The sequence below is a fragment of the Clarias gariepinus genome, chromosome 8, assembly GCF_024256425.1.
Source record: "Clarias gariepinus isolate MV-2021 ecotype Netherlands chromosome 8, CGAR_prim_01v2, whole genome shotgun sequence".
In the NCBI taxonomy this organism is placed as follows: Eukaryota; Metazoa; Chordata; class Actinopteri; order Siluriformes; family Clariidae; genus Clarias; species Clarias gariepinus.
The window spans coordinates 16,130,718-16,154,003 of NC_071107.1; the positions used below are offsets into that span (position 1 = coordinate 16,130,718).

The 23,286-nt window shown below is 38.9% G+C and overlaps 1 protein-coding gene across 1 annotated transcript; it reads right to left on the minus strand.

Moving 5' to 3' along the window:
- Positions 1-4,017: 4,017 nt before the first annotated feature.
- ogfrl1 (opioid growth factor receptor-like 1) lies at positions 4,018-16,315 on the minus strand. The gene is made up of 7 exons (XM_053502615.1): positions 15,990-16,315; positions 14,207-14,293; positions 13,731-13,809; positions 11,926-12,004; positions 9,905-9,971; positions 9,612-9,757; positions 4,018-6,849 (listed from the first exon to the last, which is right to left on the minus strand). Exons 1-7 carry the CDS (start codon positions 16,140-16,142, stop codon positions 6,369-6,371), a joined length of 1,092 nt encoding a protein of 363 aa, XP_053358590.1. The 5' UTR covers positions 16,143-16,315; the 3' UTR covers positions 4,018-6,368.
- Between the last annotated feature and the right edge of the window lie 6,971 nt (positions 16,316-23,286).

The window sequence follows — 23,286 nt, forward strand, 5'->3', positions numbered from 1 at the left end:
TGCCCACTATATAAGTCTTGGATTATATCCTGGGGTTGCTTCAGTTGGTCAGATCTAGCCAGCTGATGACTTGAGTGTAATAAATGCATCTATGCCCTTTTTTCTCTTTTTGATTGCACGGGCATGATCCAGGACTCCAATCTGAGAAAGAGTGATCCTGGAAACACGAGGAATGATCTTCCTACATGAATTGGTCATCACATTGTATGCTGTAATCATGCTAAATCTGTCTGTATTAAAACTAAGTCCTTTTGTTGGCCAAGCAGTGTATTATAAGTGTAAATTAGATGCTTGATAATGAGATTTTTAAAGACTCTCAGATGTACTAGGCCAATTGTGATTCATTTCCACACAGGATTAGTCACTTTCTAATACTTTCTTGGAGCTTTGTAAACACCATGCGCTAAACACTTTCTCTGCCACTGAAAAACAAACCGTACCTTTTCCTTTATCAAGCAGCAGGGGTGCTAGAGCACTGAGTGTACTGCGGAAATTAACCTGCTGTTTACTGTGTTCTCCAAACACCCTCTGCGCTCTCTGTTTCTCTCTGAACATTCCTATCCTGCCCTGTGACTGGCACACCATAACAGCTTGCCAGTAAGCGATTGAACTGCTACTCCCAGGTGTAGGGTTGACGTTGAGTGTTTCAGATCGAAAGGGGTGAAAGGAAAAAAGATGATGTTCTTCTCTTCTAGAAAGATTGAAAGGTTTGATCGGAGTGATGGGCCCCAGGGCCTGCCCTGTACACATCCTGCACCTGCGCTCGGCTTCTGTGTCTGCTTTCAGACAGTGCAAGACCTAGTCAATAGGCCGGAGTGCAACCACTCGAACGAGAAAACAGGGCTGCTTTGCTCAGGGAATCAGTGCACCACACTGGTATTTCTGTTAATGTTTAACACCGTTACTGTTCAGATGTGAAAAATGCATCTTATATAAATTAGATTTTTGAAACTTCTGTAGCATTTTCAACACAGATTGTGAATGGCAGCATTACAAACATTAACCTCCAGAGGCCAGTGGGAAAATCTCTCTCAGATGGAGCAAAGAAAGTCGGACTCAAATAGCCAGGGGACTTTCTGTGAATGCTAGAAGCAGGGTTTTTATACTGTCTTGTAGACCTTACACTGGGTGGAGTAGTACAGTATATTGATGGGAGCAAGGGGATATAGAGTTGGAACTTGGAAACCACTTAAGCAATGGCACATACTGTATACTGTACCTCTGGCCGGTATAAAAGCAGAATTGAAACAGAAGCAAAAGCTTACATACCTCATGATGGTAGATGTAGAATTCAGACTGGACCAGAGGACTGGTCTAAATTCTAGAACGACCTAAGAATTGGAGACTTGTGCAACCTCAGGATAGCAGAAATTGTGTATGGATCAGAAGCACACAGGTCTCAAAACAAAAGCGAAGAAGTTAGATACAGAGAAATACAGTAACTTGAAAAATCAGCTTATGTACCACAGGATGGTAGGAGCTTGTATGTCTCAAAATAGATACCCTGTGATTAGTTTGGTAAAGAAGTCAAAACCGTTTACCATATTGGTGATGTTATACTTATTTAATGTAGCCTTAGACAGGTCTGAGAAATACAGCATAAAACTAAATGAAGAGGGTGATAGAGCCAGAAGGGGCCTGTAACACACCACCAACCTTCTGTTCCTTTGTCAACATACACTACATCTCGGAATGTTTCCCACTAGATTTTGGAGTGTGGCTGTGGGGATTTGCTCACTCAGCCACAGGAGCATTAGTGAGGTCACACACAGACGTCAGGAAAACAGGCCTGGTAGCAATTAGCATTCCAAGTCATCCCAAATCTGTGACAACAGTTTGGGTAAGGTCCACATATGGGTGAGATGTTCAAGTGTTTGGTCATAAAGAGTACTTTTAAACTCATATATCTGATATACAAATTTAAGATAGATCATCTAAATCTTTTGGAAATATTCTTAGTTGGTTCCGGGCCGGGTTCGATTCCTGTCTCTGTGTGTGTAGTGTTTGCATGTTCTCCCCGTGTTGGCGGGTTTCCTCCGGGTACTCAGGTTTGTAGATTAGGCTAATTGGCGTTCCCAGTAGCGTGTGAATGTGAGTGTGTGTATGTGTGTGTGCCCTATGATGGATTGGCACCCTGTACAGGGTGTGCCCCGCCTCGTGCTCCAAGTCTCCTGGGATAGACTCCAGGCCCCCCACAACCCTAATTACAGGATAAAGCGGTATAGAAGATGAGTTTGTGAGTAAGTGAGTGAATGGTTTAGTCATAACTTGTGGATGCACAGTTTCTATATTATTCACATTTCCTTTTATTGGATTAAAGAAAAAAAATGCAACAAGCATGGCTTCTGCTTCATACCATAGGAATCCTAAAGAGTGCTGTCCTTTATTAAAATGGGTCGATCATGATTCCATTCAAATATGTTATATTCATGTGTACTGACTGGGGGGTCTGACGCTTCAGCTTTAATCCACAGGGCTGCATTTATGCATTCTTAGTCCAAGTTATCAAGTGGTGTCCTGCGCTATAAGCCTCTTGTGAGTGTAAGTAAAAGATACTACACCACACACAGAGATTCACACATACAGTTCACCTGGTCAGTGAGTCGACAACGACTGTGTATCTATTCCACACCAAAGACCATTAGAATGAAAGGCCAGCACCTCATTCTGTCACTAACAATCAGCTTATTTTACTGCTTAGCACACCCGGGTGCACACTCAAATCAGCAGGAGCACTGCGGTTTACCTAAATCATTTAATTTAATATTTCCCTGACCGTGTTTACTGCAAAAAAAGTAATTCCCACAAAGAATTATAGACTATATAATATAAATTTCAGGCAGTAGAGAAGTCATGTTACTACTAAATGCTGTATTAAAAAGCTTTACACTATCCTACAAAGTGTGCTGAATTCTAGAATGAAAACCATACATAACAGTTTGGAGAAGAGAACTGAGTTATGTGTGCGCTCGTGATTTATAAAGACTGATTTAAAACCCTCAGCAGTATTCCTTTTATTATACTTATATTCACATACAGTAAAATACAGTGAATACTGTATGTCCTATATGACATGATGACAAATAAGATCTCAGTAATCATCATTGAGTTCATGGAAACCTAAAGAGAAGGTGGTTACATTTTAGGGCAATATATAAATAAAACATAATAATTGGAAGTAACAGAATACACGCTTTTCATTTGCAGTTTGCATGATCTCACAGGAATTCTGCACTGATAGTCTAGAAATCTCTTTTAAAAATATGCTATTAATACTCTGCATGACAACTGGATTATGCGTTAATCTTTCTTTTGTTTTATAGACTCCTGACACATATCTGATCAGGTACAGTCATGTTTTGAATAATTACTGAGCTTAAAGCCTCTGCTTTGTGAGAATCATGCAAAAACCTTGGACCTGTTTTGAAAATGTCAGTTTAGTATTTTACGCAGATTAGAGGAAGGTATTACTAGTTGGGTGATAATTGTCTTTTAATTGTCCTTTATATCAAGAGAATATGAGATATGAACCAAAAGATAAATGCAGACTAGAAGGGGAAAGACTTACTCACACACTCATCGTCTCTATCGCTTTATCCTGTACAAGTGTCGTGGGCGGCTAGATCCTATCCCAGGACACTTAGGGCGCGAGACGGGGTACACGCACATGAACACATTTACATGTTCATTCACACACTACATGCATATTGGGAACTCCAATTACGATAATCTGCATGTCTTGTGGGAGGAAACCGGAGTACCCGGATGAAACCCACCAGACATGGGGAGAACTCCATGCAAACAGACCCAAGGTGGGAATCGAACCCAAACCCTGGAAGTGCAACGTGCTAAGCACTAACCCCTCGTGTCGCCAGGGAAAAGACTGCCACTACTAAATTGTATTAATTTTGCATTAAAAATACATTAATCTTTTAATTTAAGCCATCTTTGATAGCTGGCTGTAATGACCTATAAGGCGAAGTGACATAGTGACAAAAACAACAAATACTATATGAATTTCCAGAAATAGCTGCAGCTTTAATATAACAGGTGACAAGAAGAGCCCTCCAAAATCTTACAGTATCTTGTACAAAACATTATAAAACACATTTATAGTGCCTCACATAAACAGAGACAAATCAGCACTGAATCCACATAAGTAACTTACAGAAAACATTAAAATAAGAGTCCTAGTGTTGCGTCGAGAAGTGTTTGTGCTGCTCATGCTACAGTTCTTTTGAATGTGAGTTACTGCAGGGGGGAGTCCAGGAAACAGATGGCCTTGTTTTTCCTGCTACCTGTGTGAGAGGATGCAGTGGGAAATATGTACCAACAAGGCATGCATATACACACGAAGAGAGAAGAGGGAGGGAATGAGAGGAGTGTACAGGAGCTGTAATCTTCCCTTACTCCTCTGTGTGCTTGTCATAGAAATGGCTGATAGTGCAGACGGAAATTCGAACATAAACACATGCACTTAACTCTCGTGTTATCCCACAATCTGGCATGTACACACTGAAGCACAGCACAGCTTTCGTATATATGTACTTGAATAGGAAAATCCATAAATTCAATAAACATTTTACATATCAAAGCACAACTGTTTCTCACTCAGAGGTCAGTGACCTCGTTTCTGATTGTCCTTACAGACGTTGGCTAACTCACAGACTGAAGATTGAGGCACTTGATATAAGACACTGCACAAACTCAGGATTAATCACACACATACACACACACACATACACACTTGAGACAGTGCTAAGAGTCTGTGATATTTAAAATATGCTACTTATTAAAGTGTGATGTTCCAACTGTGGTTGCCAAATAAATCAAATAAAAAATGTCAAGTACACATTTTTATATATAGTTAATAATTATTCTTGTTCATAATTTCCACATTTCCCTGCCATACTTTATCTAGCTTAGCAACTAGGAGGGATGTTCAAATCAAACTGGGACTTACTCACAAGTACAGATGAGACTCTTAGCTGCAGTAAAACATTTGAACAGTGCAAACATTTTCAAGAAGGCAGTACGTTTGTGAATGAGAATCCCAGTCGATGTGGCTCGGAGCCCACTGCAGTCATTCCCATGAACAGTCAGATAGTGGAATTCATGTTCCTTGAAAATCAATAAAACTGCGTCACTGACTTGCGGAAGAGACACGATCATTCACAGACACCTCTTGCAATTTACAGGAAGTCGGCTGGGTCGGCTGGGAGTTACTGCCACATCCCATGTACAATCCGGACATCGCTTCAATCGATTTCCGCAGGTTTGTGCCATTAAAGGAGCTTCATAGCTCCGATCATAGCTCCTGTGTACTGAGAAAACTTTCTACCGTGATAGTATCCAAGTACTAGTAAAATGCTGGGATAAGTGCATTAGTGTAGAAGGGACTATATAGAGAAATAAAGCTAGTTTTTACTTTTATACAGTAAGTGTGTTCTGTTATTCTGCAGTCCCAGTTTGACTTGAAATCCCCTGTTCAAAGGATCTTTTGCTGCAAAGAAAAAACTCTTCCGTAAAAACTATATTCAGTGCAGGCTTATCTGTATTAATCTGTACCAAGTGAGCTAACATTCTCCTTTACCGTTCCACTGCTTTCCTCACACACTTCAGCATAGTCCTATTTCAGTTTATTATAGTGGCCGTGCATGTGGATGTGAAGGTTATTCACAAGATGAAAATAGTTATACTATGATGTCCATTAGTCTCTACCTCTAGTTTAAAAAAAAATGACTACATCAGTATTTGAATATAATTGGGCAAAAAAGATCCCACAAGGAAAATGCATTAAAAGGATTTTTAAAGGTGATGCTATAGAATATATTGTGTTAATGCATTGTAGCCTGATTAATTTTGACTGCTATAGTACTTATATTTCTATTCTAAATAAACCTTGCTCAGCTCTAAGTCTAAGGCTCAGAAGACTCACTTAAAGCCTGGAGTCCATCTTAACCCCACAAAATGTCACAGAGGAAGACTGGATAAACAAAGGAGCGGCACACACACACACACACACACACACACACACACACACACACACACACACACACAATCAAGTTAAGTAATAAATCCCATCTACACTTCTGTTTGCTAAAGATCGTTTAAGAAGAATAACAGATTGAGGCAGTTTTAGCAAAACAGTAAAAAAATCATCAGCTGATATTTAATGCCTCATCGTAAACCAAATGAAAATTGGTTTTTTGATATTGTTTTACAAAAAGAGCCAAAGAGTAACAATTGCTATTCGTTGAAGGCCAAGACAGGGAATAATATTGCTTTGAGCCACACTCGTTCGTTACTAATCCCCAACGCTGTTGCTCCTAACATCAGACGCATTTTCTCTATTCCTCATTCCATTCTCAAAGAGCTACAGTTTCAATGTAGTCCTCTGCATCTCCTCTACCCTGGTGATGGCTCAGAGACAACTTTGTTGTTTTCCACTCCCCTACTTCTCTCCCACCCAGCCCTTCTATCTCTTCATCTGGCCTGTTTGGACTCCCATGCTTTAGAGCTTTAGTCATTCTTACACTGCTGTCCAGTGGGGACTCCGTTTTGCCTGCCCTTGTCCCAGGGGAGCTTCTTCTCTTCGGAGGCCCCCAGATGAAGTTCTCAGGAGGTTGGTAGTGGCGCTGGGCAAAGCGCAGCAGTGCACGTCTCTCACTGTGCTTTCGCAGTGTGTAGACAAAGTACTCAAGAGCACTGTGGCGCATGTTTGCCAGCGTGCCCTTCACCAGTGCCTCCTCCAACAGCAGGTGCACCAGAGGCATCTTGTAGCTTTCAAAGCCCAGCTCGCCCAGGCTCTTCAGGATGCGCGTGATCCGCAGGTAGTTGTGCTGAGACCTGTGTGAAAGAAACAAGAACTTTTAGTTTGATGCCATTTTTACACTTAATTTACATTTTAATTTCAGCCTTACCATCACGAACCTTCCATGCACGATAACAGATTGCATAACTCAAAGATTGCTGTAAAGTTGTTGTAAAAAAAGAAAGGGATTCATTCCCTTCTCTGACCACTAAGTGTGACCATGAATGTTGCAATGTCACTGAGGATGAGCAAGAGCAAGCTGCTCATATTGATTCTAAACACACGCAGAAACATTTTCTTAAGGCTTAAGTTACTGAGCAGAGGGGTGGCAGTTCTAGCCTCAGCTACAATACACCAAGTTGCCACTGTTGGCCCCTTGAGCACGGCCCTTACCTGTTTCATGACTGACCCTGCGCTGTGACCCCGACAAGCTGGGACATGAGAAGCAAAGAATTTCAACAAATAAAGGCGTGACTTAGCTTTGAGCAGAGTGAAGTATGTGCATGTGAAAGACTTTGAATATTAATTTAGAAAAGTATACATAGAAACATATAAACTGAATATTCAGATGGAATAGGGATAGCTGGAAGGCTAACTCAAGGTCTGGACAGGGGAAGTTTAGGGAAGGACTGCACACTTTGTACACTTTCTTCGTTTGCATTTTCAACTCATTTAACGAAGGCAATGATCCGTCTATTCATGGTCATGTTTTTAAACTTGCTAATTTATATTATGCAAATAACCTTCTCAGCTTTGTCAGCAAAAATAGTGAGTGAGGCCTTGGGGTAGGGTGGCATGTGTGCCACCTACGATAACGTACCGTACCTTTTAGTTGTGGAGGGAAAGATAGGGAAAATAGCAGGGGAGCCAAAATAAAGTGCAAGCTCAAATCCTACACAGGTGCTGTTTCCACCATCAGCCTTTCATACTGTACAAATACATTACTTTACACCAACTAATCCAAAAATAATTTTAACATCTTTATTTTGAGCTCTGCACTGATCTAAACTTCACATACTAAACTTCACCGTGCTTAAAATTTGTGATCAAACACATGAGTTAAAGAAGTTGAATTATACAGTCAGGTCCATAAGGATATTTAAAGCGATGATCTTTTAATTTCTACCTCTATATGTCTCCACAATGTATTTGAAATAAAGCATGCTGAAGTGTAGACTTTTAGCTTTAATTCTAGTGGTTTAACAAAACATTGCATTAAGCCTTTAGAAATTTAGAAACAGACATTTTTTATTTATAAAGTCTTCCTGTTTTAAAGTTTTAAAAGTAATAAGCCAATATAATGCTAAGCTTTTTCATGATCAGTTGTATATAAACACATATCAATGGCAAGTGGCTCCCCAAATCATCAGCAACTGTGGAAACTTCACACTGGACGGGAAATCTATTTCCAAATTAAATGTAAAATTTACTTTCTTTTGACAAAAAGAACTCTGCACCACTGAGCAACCATCCAGTACTTTTCCTCCTTAGCCCAGGTAAGAAATTTCTAACATTGTCCCTGGTCCAGGAGTAGCTTGATACGAGGAATGCAACAGTTGTAACCTATTTCCTGAAGACGTTTATGCGTGGTGGATGCACTGAATCTAGCACTCCACTCCTATCTTCAATTAGCATGGCTTGACAATCTTCTTAAGGCTGCAGTCATCTCTGTTGCTGGTGCACCTTGCTCTACCACCATATTTTCCCCTTCCACTCAACTTTTCATGCATATGCTTTCACAGAAGGGGAAAGTTGCAGTCACGTGCTGCTAATCATTAGACCATTATTAATTAATCATCAGCAAGTGTGCAGACCTCTATAAGAGCAGAGTGGCGCAACTGTCTTAGAGAAGCAACTGTTGATGCACATCAATCTGAAGAGGGTTAAAAAAAAGTACTTCCAACCAATCTGGAATTTAATGTATCTGGAGTTTAATGATTATTCACAAGTGGAAAAGATTCAAGACAGTTGCCGATCTTCCCAGGAGTGGAAGTCCCAGCACATTTACCCCAAGGTCAGACTGCGCAAAGTTTAGAGAAATTTTTTTTCCTTAAAAACAGTTGTTGTTAAAAGTTAAAGTCTATGCACAATTAGACGAAGACTAAAGAAGGTATAAGATTGGATATGATTTGTTTGGAATGGTTGCCAGGAGAGCCTCTTCTGTCTAAAAAGAACATGGAAACATGATTGAGAAAACTGCTTGTGTTGAGAAAAGACATGTGGAACAATGTTCTATGGACAAATGAGACCAAAGTGGAGTTGTATGGCTTTAATAGTGCCATGTTTGGGAAAAAACAACAAAAACAGCTCACACCCGCTGTCAAGCGCGACAGTGGAGAGGTGGTGATTTGGGCTTGCTTTGCAGCCTTGGGACCTAGAAACCCTGCAGCCACTGAGTCGACCATGAATTCCTCTTTATACAAGAGTTTTCTAGAGGCAAATGTGAGGCTGTTTTGGAATGGCCTTACCAAAGGCCATTCCATTTAAAGGCCATTCATTATTTTGAATTTAATTTAAATTCAATTCAATGTGGTAGTGTTCAAAGTAAGAAAAATTGTCACTGTATAATTACTAATGGACCTGACTGTATAATGGTCACTGTCCATGCTGTGTGGAGGAACAAGAAGATTCAAATTTGTCTGGGATCATTTGGTCTCATGTTGGAAAATGACATGAACCTGTTTACATCCAATTCCAGTTCCTGGTTATTCTGAGGCTCTTAAACTATTCATAAACCATGGAGAAAATGAGACTAAAGTTTTTAGATCCAAAAAAAGAGTGAAGATCCAGAGCTCACTCATTCAGGTGCAGGAAGCGATCTTTCCAGTTTGCAGCCCGGGCTACGTTTCCATTCTTATCTAAGAGCTTGATCCCAAAGAAGTCCAGCATTATGGCATATGCCAGCACAAAGCGCCGCTTGGCTTCTTGAGTATTGTGGAATTCCTGTTTATGATACCAGAGTAAAAAAGCACTGTCTTACTCAATAGAACAAAAAACTATCTCAAGATGCACAGTTATACACTGAATATAAAATGTAATCTTTATGTCATTAACAAAAAATATCAAAACATTGTAAACTTTAGCCTTTACCTTAATCTCATCCTGAGTGAGTTCATGGGCATAGAAATTGAGGCCTTGTTCCCTGAGTGGGAAAAGCCTGCAAGAATGAACAGAAGTTATAAGATTATTTTCAAGTGTAAGAAAAAGTATAATGATCCCACATTTGTATTGTAGTAATAAATAAACAACTCGTTCATACATGCATAGATTCAAACATACAGATACTTGGTAGCTGCAGGACAACTGGTGATGAAAGCATTGATAAGCTTGCTCTCAGCTCTAATAAATTTTGCTAGAACGGCCTTTTCTCAGGACAAACGAGGGGCAGAAAACAAGAGGGCATATAAAAGGGCGAACTGTCTGTTTGTCAGCTATATAATGCCGTGCACTGCTGCCATTAAACAGGAAATAAGCACCTTAAGCCCTAGGCTCATTTCTGCTCTTTCTTGCCACCGGTCGAATCCTGTCACTCCTTTCTGCCAAACAGGCCAAGCTGTTTTGACTCATTGCCTGTTTTACTAGGCTGCCATTTATTATTAATTCACTAGTGTCTAATTTCCATTTGTGTTTTTAAACTTGATAATTGACATTGAAAAATGCTTTGCTTTGTTACATAAAAGTGTAAGAAAGTGAAAGTGTGAGCGAGTGGGGTAGTGGTGATATAGTTGCTAGCAAATGTGTGAGATTTGATTTTGTTTTGCTGAGTCCTGCAGGGCCACAGTGCTTACAGCCAAACACCAAACCTGTTACCCAGTCGGTCTTAGATCGCACTAAACACGTTTTATCCGTAAAAGTTTATTTGAAAGTTTAAATAAATCTCCATTTGAAAGTTTAAATAAAAAAATCATTAAACTGTGATATAATGAAGGGATCAGCCAGACTGAACACACACTATAATTAATCCCATTGTAAAAACAAATGCCTTCATTCTGTTATCTTTACTTTTAGGCAACAGTCTCATCATTGCTATTCGTTTATTTTTCTCTTTAGCATTTCCAATTGGACTTTCCTATGAACAAAACTTGCATTTCGGATATGACTTTCTTAAATATCAAACAATCATTCATTAATCCACAGGAGCCGCAGTTAATCTGCTGCCTATCCCAGGTGAACTCAGCAGCAGTCTATCAATTTGGCATAACCAATTCATACACTGGCATGTTTCTGAAACAAGAAGGAACTTATACATGGGGAACATGCAAAACATCACAGGAAAAGCAATCAGTGCGCAGGACTGAACAGGTGTATATACTGTACAGTGCTATGAACTGATTTTTGTTATTTTTTTGCATATTACTGCATATGTCACGCTTTATTGCATATGTCACGCTTTAATGATTCAGATAATCGACCAAAATAATACATTACACAAAGATAACCGGAGTAAAAACAAAATGCAGTTTTTAAATTATGAATTAATTTATTAAGAAAAAAAGTGTCCAAACCAGCCTGGCCCTATATGAAAAAGTAATTGCCCCTAAACCTAATAACTGGTTGTGCCACTCTTGGTGGCAACAACTAGAATCAAGTGTTTGCAATAACTGGCAATGAGTCTTTCACAGTCTCTTTCTTATTGTTAAATCATGAACACATGACCTTAATACATTATTTTGTTTATCATCTGTTCTTCAATTTCTTTAGATCGCAGCATGATAAGTTGCTTTTTGAGATCTTATAGCATGCTTTACTTTGTCAGGTCTGACTGTAATCAGGCCAGGGTGTGGGAAGTAAAATTTAACTTAGCTTTCCAAAAAATGTGATTAATCACAATTCATTCAAGATTTAGCCAGGGGGGTTTACACGTTGTTGTTTTTTTCTTTAATACAGTAAATAAAATAATTTAAAAACTGCATTTTGAATTTACATGAGTTATCTTTGTGTAATATTGTATTAATATTGTTTGATAATCTGAAACATTTAAATGTGATAAATATGCAAAAAAGGAAAAAATCAGGAAGGGGCAAATACATTTTCAGAGCACTCTATAGTATAGAGAGTCACTTTTAAATGCAGCATGTGACAGGAAAAGAATGCTCAAGGCTTGACCTTACCACTGTATATATGTGTGATTGTGCTCAAGCTTGTCGTAGTCCCCTTTCCATTTGGTGAGGATTTCTTCAACATAGATTCCTGCAGGGACAGGTACAAACCTTTACTGCATCATGTGTCAAAGGATAATAATAATAATAATAATAATAATAATAATAAATTTTAAATCATAAACATTTATTAATCTCTAGTAACTACTTGTTTAGGGCCACTGGGTCTACTGGGCACATACTGTATGGGATGCCAGTATTTTAGGTCACGAGCGGTCGTACTGTAAAAGCAATTCACTGCATATCGTACTGTGTATGACTGTGTATGTGACAAATAAAATTTGAATTTGAATTTAATTAGATTTTTTTTAGTTAAGCTGGAGGAAACCGAAGAACCACCACACGGAAAGCCAAACAGATACTGTGGAAACAGTTCTTCATGCATGAAATGAAAAATGAAATGCAATAAAAGATGCAAGTAATGACATGAAAAAACATGGGAGATCAAATCATGCAAAATAGCAGGGGATAAGCATAAATTATTCCATTTTTTATAAACATGACTGTGTGGTTCGGTTTGTGTCCACTCTTTTCCCTAGCTTCTTTGTCGTTCATGATTTCATCCACTTTTTTTTCTTTGAAAACCATTTAAACAGGACAAAGTCTTTGTAAAGACATTGAGGAAAGAGGAGCATTCCAGGCTGATTGTTTTTGTGCATGAGATGGGTCTCCTGGGAGTGCTTAACTCAGGCTGTTTCATCACTCAGATGTGCAACTGATGTGGTTTTAGGTGCTGCTCTACCACGGTTTGCACTGTGCGACAGATCTATACCACAGGTTCATACTGCAGATTGTGCTTCAAAAAGATTTTCAACAAAACATTACATACAGAGTGCACAGATTTGCAAAGTTTTCACACCACAACTCAAATGTCATAGACCACAATAGAAATAATTTGTGAGAGATTATCATTATGACATGCAATCAAAACATTGTCAACACAAAATTATTCTCAAGTATGGCCATCAACTGTTACAAAAATGTGACTGTTTGTATGGAAAGTCTTATAGTAATTACCATTCTGGTTCATTGGTCCATTCACCATACCATTCACCCTTAGATGCTGTGGTGCATTTATAGAAAGTCATGGGAGATACTGTACACAAGGCTACATAATAATTTGTGGTGCTCCCATTCGTCCTGCCATGAAAGACATCAAACATGTACAGGATGGTCAGTTAATATGACAGGTGACAAATTAAAGGATTGGTTTGGGATGGAATAATTCGGCATCCCCTTGCCTCTATAGCGGCGAGAATAACATTAAATTGTTAACATTCTTCTGACTCATGACCTTGATCCTATTAAGAAATATGTTGTCCCTGTCAATCAGAATGTCTGTATTTGGTCATTTTTATTTTTTTTCATAAGCCTAATGCTATCAGTCAAAACAGTTGTTAGGACACAGTAAATAGTTCTTTGCATTGCAAACAAGACAGTAAATAACTGATTGTACTGTTTTTTTTTTTTAGGCCTGAGACATGGGAGTAGAGTATTCACGCAGTGACCAATGAACCATAATGGTAATTTCTATAAGAATTTTCATACGAACAGAAAAGCATCCATTTAAAATTATGTTTAAGCTTTTTAGTTACAAGGAAGAAAAATAGAGGTCTTTTTTCTGATAAGTTGGTAAAATGTTCTAGAAAACAGAAATGCCAAGACAAAAAAATAAAATAAAATAGGCTGGTGTATATTTGCAGCATTTAACAAGCCCTCCCATCCAGTGTGACATACAGAAGCACACACACACTTACCATCTGGAACCAAAGGGATCTTATTCAGATAGAATCTCAGATTGCGGTACTCATTTCTCAGTCGAGGCTCCTTGTAATTCTAGGTGCAGAAGAAAACATAAAAGGAGGAGAGAAGAGAAGTGATAACGAAAGTGTCTGTCAGTGCTAAAGAAAGTGTCCTAAGACTGAACTGAACGTATTGTGAACTTGGTTGGGTGAGGAGGTTGTGCATTTGTCATTTAGACAACAAAGATATTACTTGTGTTTTAAACCTGAATTATAAAACATTCAACATTAAATGGAATACAAGATGCCTCAGAGTATCCCCCACTGTAATGTAATTTCCTCTTCATTTTTTCTGCAGTAATGCATCAAACAGGTTAGAGTATGTGAAAAAAAATATGACACTTAAAAAAGCAAAAATCCATTAAAAGAGCATCCATTTCTGAGTATAGTGCTGTGGCTTGGAAAAACAGCAGAGTGGGTGAATTTTTTACCGGATAACTGTGGCGGTACTTGTACAGGTCCTTGGCAGCATAAAAGCTTCTTTTCATCTTAGTGGATGACTCAGCTATGTCATTGAACTGTGTAGGAGAGAAAGAAAAAAAGGAAAACAGGGATAAGGAATGTATGAATGAGTCTTCTCATGAGCCGAACTATTAGTTCATGATTCACAGAGATGCTGAAGTTGCACATTTAAAACAAAATATTGATTTAAGCTATATTTATGTGTTTCTGTACATTTTTATGTATTAAGATATTTTGAACAGACAAAAAAAAAAGGTAGGTAGCTGTAACCCAGTAAATAACAATAGTTTTAATTTTGACTCGAGCCTTTACCTTCTTGACCTTAAAATCAACCTTGGAAATCATGGGATCATAACTCTGATGTCTAAAATGTATCTTGTAAAATATTAAGCTGTTAATGTTTGTGTGTGTGTGTGCGTAAAATCTCTTTAAATGTTTTAAAAAAGGAACAACTATAATGCACTGAAATCTTGCTCAATTGCCCTTAGCTAACTGTATGCTGTATATTCAATTAATTTATTCAAATAAGTAAAATTTTTATTTACAAATATGAAGGCATCAGGTTATTACACATGCAAAACTGCTTGCCAAGACCAAATTGTACGTTATTGACGACTAAAAATAAATAAATGTAAATTGAAGATATTATTATACTTTAATTTTTTTGTAAAAAAGAAAGAAAAAAAAACCTAGTGTTGCACCAAAAACAAATGTGCACTTTCGTTATACACTTTTGATGGAAACCTGTGTACATACACTCACTCACTCCTTTTCTGCACCACTTTATCCTCTATACAGCATCACGGGGACCTGGACCTCAACACTCAGGGCACGAGGCAGGGTACACCCTGGACTGGATACCAATCAATTACAGGGCACACATACACACTCATTCACACACTACGGGCAATTTGGGAACATCAAATGCATGTCTTTGGAATGTGGGATAAAACCAGAGTACTCGAAGGAACCCCACCAAGCACGGAGAGAACATGCAAACTCCACGCACACAGACATGAGGCGAGACTGGAACCCTGGAGGTGCAAGGCGAAAGTTCTAACCACTAAGCCACCATGCCGCCTGTGTACCCCCCAAAAAAGAAAAAGTAATGAACAAATAAATAAATAAATACAACATTTCTGTAGTTATGGGTTTAATACTTGGGAGTGCTGTCTGCAGGTCCAGGTAAGCAGCTTGGTCCTGTATGTAATATGAAAGACATCTAGGAGACACGAGGATAAACTGGGTCAGATTTAATAGGTCACAATGTCACTGTTTCTAAAAACAAAAAGAAAACCTCAAGGTTTTGGCAGCACAGCGCCCACAATCCCGCTAAAACAGAAGCTCGGAAATAACCCAGGTTGTAGTAGATCCTATCACATCATGGTGTAGATGCTATAAATAGCGCGGACCGTGTTTTAATCCCCGCAACAGCAGGACGCACGAGTTAATGATATTGCGATAAATAATCCTGGTGCTTATAAATGGTGGTTATAAATGTCTTCACTGTCCTGGCTTACACGAGACTTCCCTCTTAGGAGACACAGTGTGAAACGGCCCGCGTTTTTGCCTCCTCTTCTCTCTTTTTCATGTCGCATTTTACACACAGCCTGGCACAATACGAAGCGACGCCACTCGATCCCTTCCAGCAGCGCACACACACACACACGCACACACACACACACACACATGGAGGATGAAGGTGATGAACCCCGCCGTGCTCTATTGGTGCTTCCGTGTGAGCGGTTGTACCTGAGGGACGCCGTCCTGTTCGTCTCCACAGTGCCCTGACTCGGTCACCCCGCTGTCCTGCTCGTCCCTCTCCGAGTCCGTCTCCCACGTCGAGTCGCATTCCTCCACGGTGCTCGGCTCCCTGTACCTCAGAGCGCCCAGCAGGTTTCCCATTGACCCCGGCGCTCCGCGTCTCCGCGCGCTCACACCGCCTCCCTCAGCCTCTTCATTACTCCTCCAGCGCTTTATAAACAAGCCGAGCGGCGCTCGCGCAGCGCTCGCGCGTTACTCCTATTGGCCAGGACGAGGACGAGGACGTAACCTCCTCTCAAAGAGCGCGATGGTGGCGGAGATCAGCATCACTGTGCTGTTAGTCAAGTGAAGGTCCACGCCCACTGCCAAAAATACACCCATCACACCAGCTGGTTAGTTCCTCATTAAACTTTCGCTGAACCCTGATCCATCCCTGAAAAGTCACGCGCACTTCATGCTGTAGTTGTACAGTAGTAGTCCTGACTGTTATGTACAGTAGGTTACACGAATAACTTATCGATGACCGGGTTCCTGATTCCTTCATGCAAAATGAACTTTGATACGTGTCTTCTGTGGTCGCGGTACTTGGGTGACATGCTGGCAGCTGTTCACATTTGTTCTCTGCACAAATCCAGTGATCAATACCGTCCAGGTTATGTGACCCCAATGTACTAAAAAATTAAAAAAATTTAAATTGCTAATTAATTCCTATGAACGATGTATTAATTAAATTATTAGTGATAAATTAACAAAAGCTGTATTCGATGATGTATGTCTAATGTTCATACACCAAACTAACTTTTTGCAATTTTGTGCATTCCTAATGTGTTTAGATAATGATTGGCAGTTCACAAGTTACATTTATTTTTATTCATTCATTTATTTATTCATATTTTATACCACTTATTCTGATACAGGTTTACTGGAGCCTATCCCAGGAAACGTTCGGCACAATGCCGGGTACACCCTGGAAACTTGTATATCTACATTTACATTTAGGCATTTGTCAGATGTTTTTATTCAGAGTGACTTATAAAAGTGCTTGTAAGTTTCCATCATTGGATAAAGGCTTACACTGGGTTACTAGGTTACTAATTACTGTAAGTACCATCAGACAAACACTGTTGGACAGGGTTTTTTTCTCTAGGTGTGTGTTGGGATTGACCGCCTAGTCATTGTTTAAAGATTGCCAGTGACTCAGCTGTATGAACAGCTAGAGGAAGTTCATTCCCCCACCTACAGTAGATGCCAGACCAGAAAACAGTCTAGATGCATGTCTTTCTGGATCCCCGCAATATGCTGCATAGATCTATATCTACTGTATATCTATATCTATGCAATGGGTTCAGTTTTACATCCAAGCCAATTTATCAGTGTCGAAACAATTTTTCTTCATGTTATTTCACACCTACTGTGACATTTTCACACTACACAGTGAATCTGTTGCTATCCATGTGCCAGACTGCACCACTCAATTTGAGGATGCGAGCACAACTGGCCCATCCCTAGTAACATATTTCCATATGCTACAGTAAGCAATGACTCATATAAAATGCATAAAATCCACTTAATTTGAATCTAATGAGAGATGTGAATAGGTTTTAGTAATTTGTTCACATTAACTGGTTATATTTTACACAAGTTTCAAATATTTTGCCATGTAAGTTGTTTTTTGGCTAATGCCACATTAAACTAGCATCGATTCAGTAGCTAAGTAATTAGCGAAGCAAGAAGTCCAATTTTAGCTTAACGTAGGTGGAAGGCCTGGTGCCTATCCTTGGGGACTTGGGACACAAGGTGGGATACACCTGGGCAGGATGGCAGTCAAACACAGGGCAAAAGCAGATACACACTCAAACAGTACAGGCAATTTTTGGAAACACTGATTAGCCTAATCTATATATCTTTGGACTGTGGGAGAAAACTTGAATAGTCAGAGAATATTCATAAAGCATAGTAAGAATATGCAAATTACACACACACACACACACCCAAACGAGGGACTCGAACCCCTGACCCTGGAGGTGCATGGCCACAGTGCTAACTACTACACCACCATGCCTAGGCTCAATAGTTCCAATTTTAATTGAATGGCATTAATTCACTTCATCTATACTAGTCATTTATCTATACTATATATATATATATATATATATATATATATATATATATATATATATATATATATATATATATATATATATATATATGTATGATAGTCATCGATTATATTCTAATACATATCGAGACTATCTCTTCTCGGTCTACTAGCTGTCTTTCCTGTGTGTGCACGAGCTAAAGACTTGATGTCTTCACACAGCACTGGTTCCGTTAATGGGAAATAAACATTTCTATTGTACCCATACTGCAAACAAACGCACATAACAAAATCTTAACATCAGTCATTTGAGTTTGATAAAACTTCCAAGAATGACGATGAACATTATAAATCAATATTTATTACCCATTCAATATTTTATTTATTTGACAAAGGCTACCGAGATAAATGCTTCCGAGATTCCCACCATGTTTTTTGGAGAACCAGCTTATTCTCCCATCTTAAGGATATGCTGTTGTTCACTGTAGCAAGGGATGGATCTCCTAATTGTTATTTTTCGTACATGAAATGTGCTACACTGCAGGGCAGATCTTAAGGATAAATTTAACTGCACAAGCTAAAATCTACTACTGTGCATAGTTCATAGTGAGTGTCATAGCTCAATGGTTTAAGTACATGTTTCTCATGGAGATGCAATGTAATGTTACAATTTGTATTAATTTGAAACAAAACACAGAATGCAATTATTGCAAGTTTTAAAAAAAGGCAGTCAGCCAGTCATGTGGCAGAAGTGAAATGCATAAAATAATATAGATAAGGGTCAGTAACTTTGGGTGATGTCTATGTCAACCATCAGAATGAGGGGGAAAAAAAGTGATATCTGGGATTTTTACTGTAGCACAATTAGTGCCAGATAGGCAGGTTTGACCTCCTTTATGAGATTCGCATTGAAAAAGGCCCAAGAGTTCACTTAGAGTGGTGGAATAGAGCAAAAGCATCCAGTCAGCAGAGGTTCTACAGAGTGAAATGTCATGTTAAATCAGACCACAACAGTTTCCACTTCTGTCAGTCAAGAAGAGAAAGCTGAAGAAGCATTCGCCACAGCCTCACCAATCATGGAAAGTCGAGGCTGGTGGTTTTATTGGCTTGTTACTACGAATCAATTATCACTTAAATGTCACAGTCTGAACATCTTGGACCTACATGTCAAAGTTTTACCCATCTTCTCATAGCTACAGTGCACCTTGTCACAAAGGAAAAGTTATCTCAAACTGGTTTTATTCAAATAATAATACGTTCAGTGCTCCTCAGTGGCCTTTCTAGTCACCAGATCCAGTAGAACATTTTGGGATGGTGTAGAATGGGTGATTAGCAGGATGAAAGTGCGCCTGAAAAATCGACAGAAATCATATCAACATACTCCTGAATTTGAAAGTTATGATTCCAATATCTTGTGGAATTTATTTTATGAATAGAAGAGGAACTTTTGAGAGCAAATGAAGACCCTACCGAGTAGTATTGTTAGTACATTAAGTATTAGTACATTCGTGTCACAAACTGCTTAGCCTTCTTTTATCAAGGGGCAGCTATGAGAACATTTGAAGCAGAACCACCAGCCCGAGGGCCACTTTTTCCTCCACAGCCATTATTTTGCTGAACTTTACACTACACCATTGGACCACTGCTATTTTCTGTTGGGATCTACTGTATTAGTCCCAGATAACACAGCACACCTTTGGAGGTCTTGTAGAGTCCATGAAAGGTCAGAGCTGTTTTGATAGCTCAAGGTGGACTAGATGGATGGATAGATAGATAGATAGATAGATAGATAGATAGATAGATAGATACATAGATACATAGATACATAGATGCTATATTGATACGGATAAAAATTTCAGACTGCGCTACATTAGTAAAGTGCTTGGATGATCTCTGTACTTTCCATAATTATGCTGCCTTCGACTACGTGACAGTGCAGTCACAGATTGCTGATTGTGCAAATAATTCTCTAATGTTTCATTTCATATAAGAATTCTCTTAAAAGGCTCTTATGTAAAAATAGCCTATATCAAAATTGGCCTTATGAGCACTGATATTATGTAACCTGTATTTCAGTTAAGTAGCAGAGTTTAAAATCTTCCAGCAGTAAAGAAGTTAATTGCATGGATTTTGACATTGCAACGCTCCAGCCAATCAGATAAAAACATTCAACTCTGTCCTGCTCAGCTAAAGAAGGGTCTGCTCAGCTGTACTGTAGCTGTACTGGTGGTGTGGGCAGTGCAACCATGTGTTTTCGCCATTAAGTAAAGTAGTGACAGTAGTCGACTCTTTCCAGGGAGTCAGATAATCTACTGTAGCTCAGTTTATCATTAAGATTCGATTCTTTTAGGTTCCAAGTGGATCATTACCTTCATCATTATCATCGTCATCATCATCATCATCATTATTTTTATTATTATGAAAAAACTGAAAGTTATGTAAGAAATATGTGACATTTTGAACATGAGTAGGTCAGGTGTTGGCCTACTGATTGGAAGGTCCCAGGTTCTAACCCCAGCACAACCAAGTTCCCACTGTTGGGCCCATGCACAAGTGTCTTAACGCTCAACTGCTCAAATGTATAATGAGATAAGAAAAAAAAGATAAGTTGCTCTGGATAAGGGCATCTGCCAAATGCCATTAAAGCAAATGATTGTTCTTTCTTGCCTATCTTACAATATCTTTAAAAAAACATAATTCATTCAATTAATTAGATCAATGAACACATTTAACATTACATATCTGAAGTGTTTGTAGCAACAGAATCCCTGCATAAATATTATTGTGTCTGCTGTCCGTGCTTCATTTGTATTGCTTTCTATTTAACTCAGAGACAAACTCGTATCTCATTATTCACACAAACGAGGTGTTACTCAATAGAGCTTTCGATGTAAGCATTTAAAGTAAATCACACTTTCAGAATAATGGCTTTGCCTACATCAATAGAGGACAAAGACATAAGGCTCAGATACGCGAGTCGGCTCTCAACATTAATCTAAAATAACATGCTCAGAGAGTCGGCTAGTTCACAAATAAAACATCATTAGACTGAAGGAGTGAGAAAAGCTAGTGTAACATAATTCTGAGAAGATGCCAGAAAATAAATCAATGTAAAAGTAGTTGTAACTTGGGATGAATCCATAAATGACTGATTTGGAAAGATATTTTTGCTTGTACCCAGTTAAAAGACCTACAAACAGAATCAAGGTGCAGATTTTGGATGTTTTCACACTACAGTACTGTCTCTGGCCCAGACCTGTGTACAAGTTGGGGACGTTCACGCAATGAGAATACTCCATACTGTGCCCAGGCACATACAGTATCAGCGTATGGTAGTACTTTGGTGAAGTGTGATCCTGCGCATCGTACAACATACTTGAGCACAGCTTGAATTATATATGAAAGCCAATCGGACCTAAACGTAGAAGTGGACTGCAGTTTAAAATGCAACATCACCATCATCATCTGTCTCCTCTGAAATATCTGTGTGCACAGCTACAGTAGCACCAGCACCATCCTCTGCGCTATATAGCTACAGCTGATAAAGCAGGAAGGCACAGACGAGTGTTGCACTCGTCATCTTCTCAGTAATGAATAAAATTAGGCATAGTGTGAAGGTTGACTTCCTTTTACTCTTCTTCTTTTTGTGTTTGTTGGAAGCTCACAAATCAGCTAGGTGCATACTGCCATCTACTGTAAATACATAAGTGTACAGAACAATATTAATAATTAAAAATTAAATCAATGGATTTATATTTTGTTCCCATGTTTTCAATTTATTAATATTCTGTACTTTTCTGTACTGAAAAGTAGATAGATAGAGAAAGAGAGTTGTTTCTGATGAAGTAATTTAAGTTCTTTAATCATTGTCTTTCATCAGTATCAGTCCTCTGCTGCTTGCTGGTGAAGAAAAAAACACGGTCGTCCCTTTTGCTTTGTGTTAGCAAGATTAGTAGTAGAGTGATGGTCATCCTCACTTATTTTCTGACTGGCATAACAAATATCCATGAAACAACTCCATGTCCCAAAGCATATCTTTGGGCTTTTTTAGAAAATATCATAATGCGAAACATAACCCTGAATTTACCTTCAAAAAATGGCCCGTCTGATTGATCTTGAGAAAACTACATGTATTTATAAGTAATGGACAGAGCACAAAGGTTAAATATTAAAACTCATCATCAAGGCACACAATTTAATGCAAATGTTCAAGCTGTAATCTTAAAGGAAAAATACTGAACAAAATACAAGACAAGCACGGAGAGGAAAAAGCATGCATTCTTTTTACGAGTTATACACTGTGTGCTCTTAACAGCTGCGATGTGTACAAGTCCTGAGGGAAAGCTATCAGCAGTTACACCGCAACATTTTGGGGCTCGTAAAAGACGCCACCCCCTCATGGCATCTGGCCTAGTCGTAACTAGACTGGTAACTCACAAAACCTGTGAGCTGTTGGCAGGGAGATCTTTGAAGTCTGCACTACTTGGCCACGTGGCAAAAATAATTAACTACGACTTTTGATTTGGATGGGAAATCAAGAAATGTTACTAAGCAACCTGATAGCTGCGAGTATCTAACAGCTTACTAAATCTTTGAGAGCAGTAGAGCACATAATGGCAGTGTTCAAATTGAGAGAAGGTTTGGATGAATTCAAACTGAGGCCTTAGAATAGTTCATTTAAGGGCAAGGAAAAATCCTAAAAAAGGGACAGGATGAACACTAAATACTGATGAGCTGTCCTACTGCATCGCTGTCCCAGAGCTTTGTGACCAGAGCTGCCAGCAGCACAATGCTCTAGATTCTTGGTGGGCATCCAGCGCTCATTTAACCTGGGCATGACGGCATATGGCATTTCCATGGCAGCCTGCCTGGAGGCACTGATTAATGTACTTTACTATATAGAGTGGATCACCCAGTGTGAGAAACACCATAGTTATACCACTAAATCCACCAAGTCAATGGCTAGAGCCGGATACTGCACAGTAGCTGTCAACTTATTAATTATAAAACATGCAAAGGTTTGAAGATTTTTTTGTATTTTAAGGTTCTTATTATTCAGTTAAGTTTACCGTTTGGAGTTAATCTGTGTTGTCATGTACACTGTCTGATCAGTCAGTCGGTTGTTTAATCAATATCAATCAATCAATCAATCAATCAAATAAAGTCACCATTGATTAGATAATTCCT

Bases quoted from the DNA above. Each gene is read 5' to 3' on its own strand.
- ogfrl1 (XM_053502615.1), bottom strand. From the start codon at position 16,142: ATGGGAAACCTGCTGGGCGCTCTGAGGTACAGGGAGCCGAGCACCGTG. The intron at 9,758-9,904 runs GTAAAGGCTAAA...TATCATAAACAG, and splicing joins TCACTCAGGATGAGATTAAG to GAATTCCACAATACTCAAGA. The intron at 6,850-9,611 runs GTGAGCTCTGGA...TCTTTCACACAG, and splicing joins CGCTTCCTGCACCTGAATGA to GTCTCAGCACAACTACCTGC.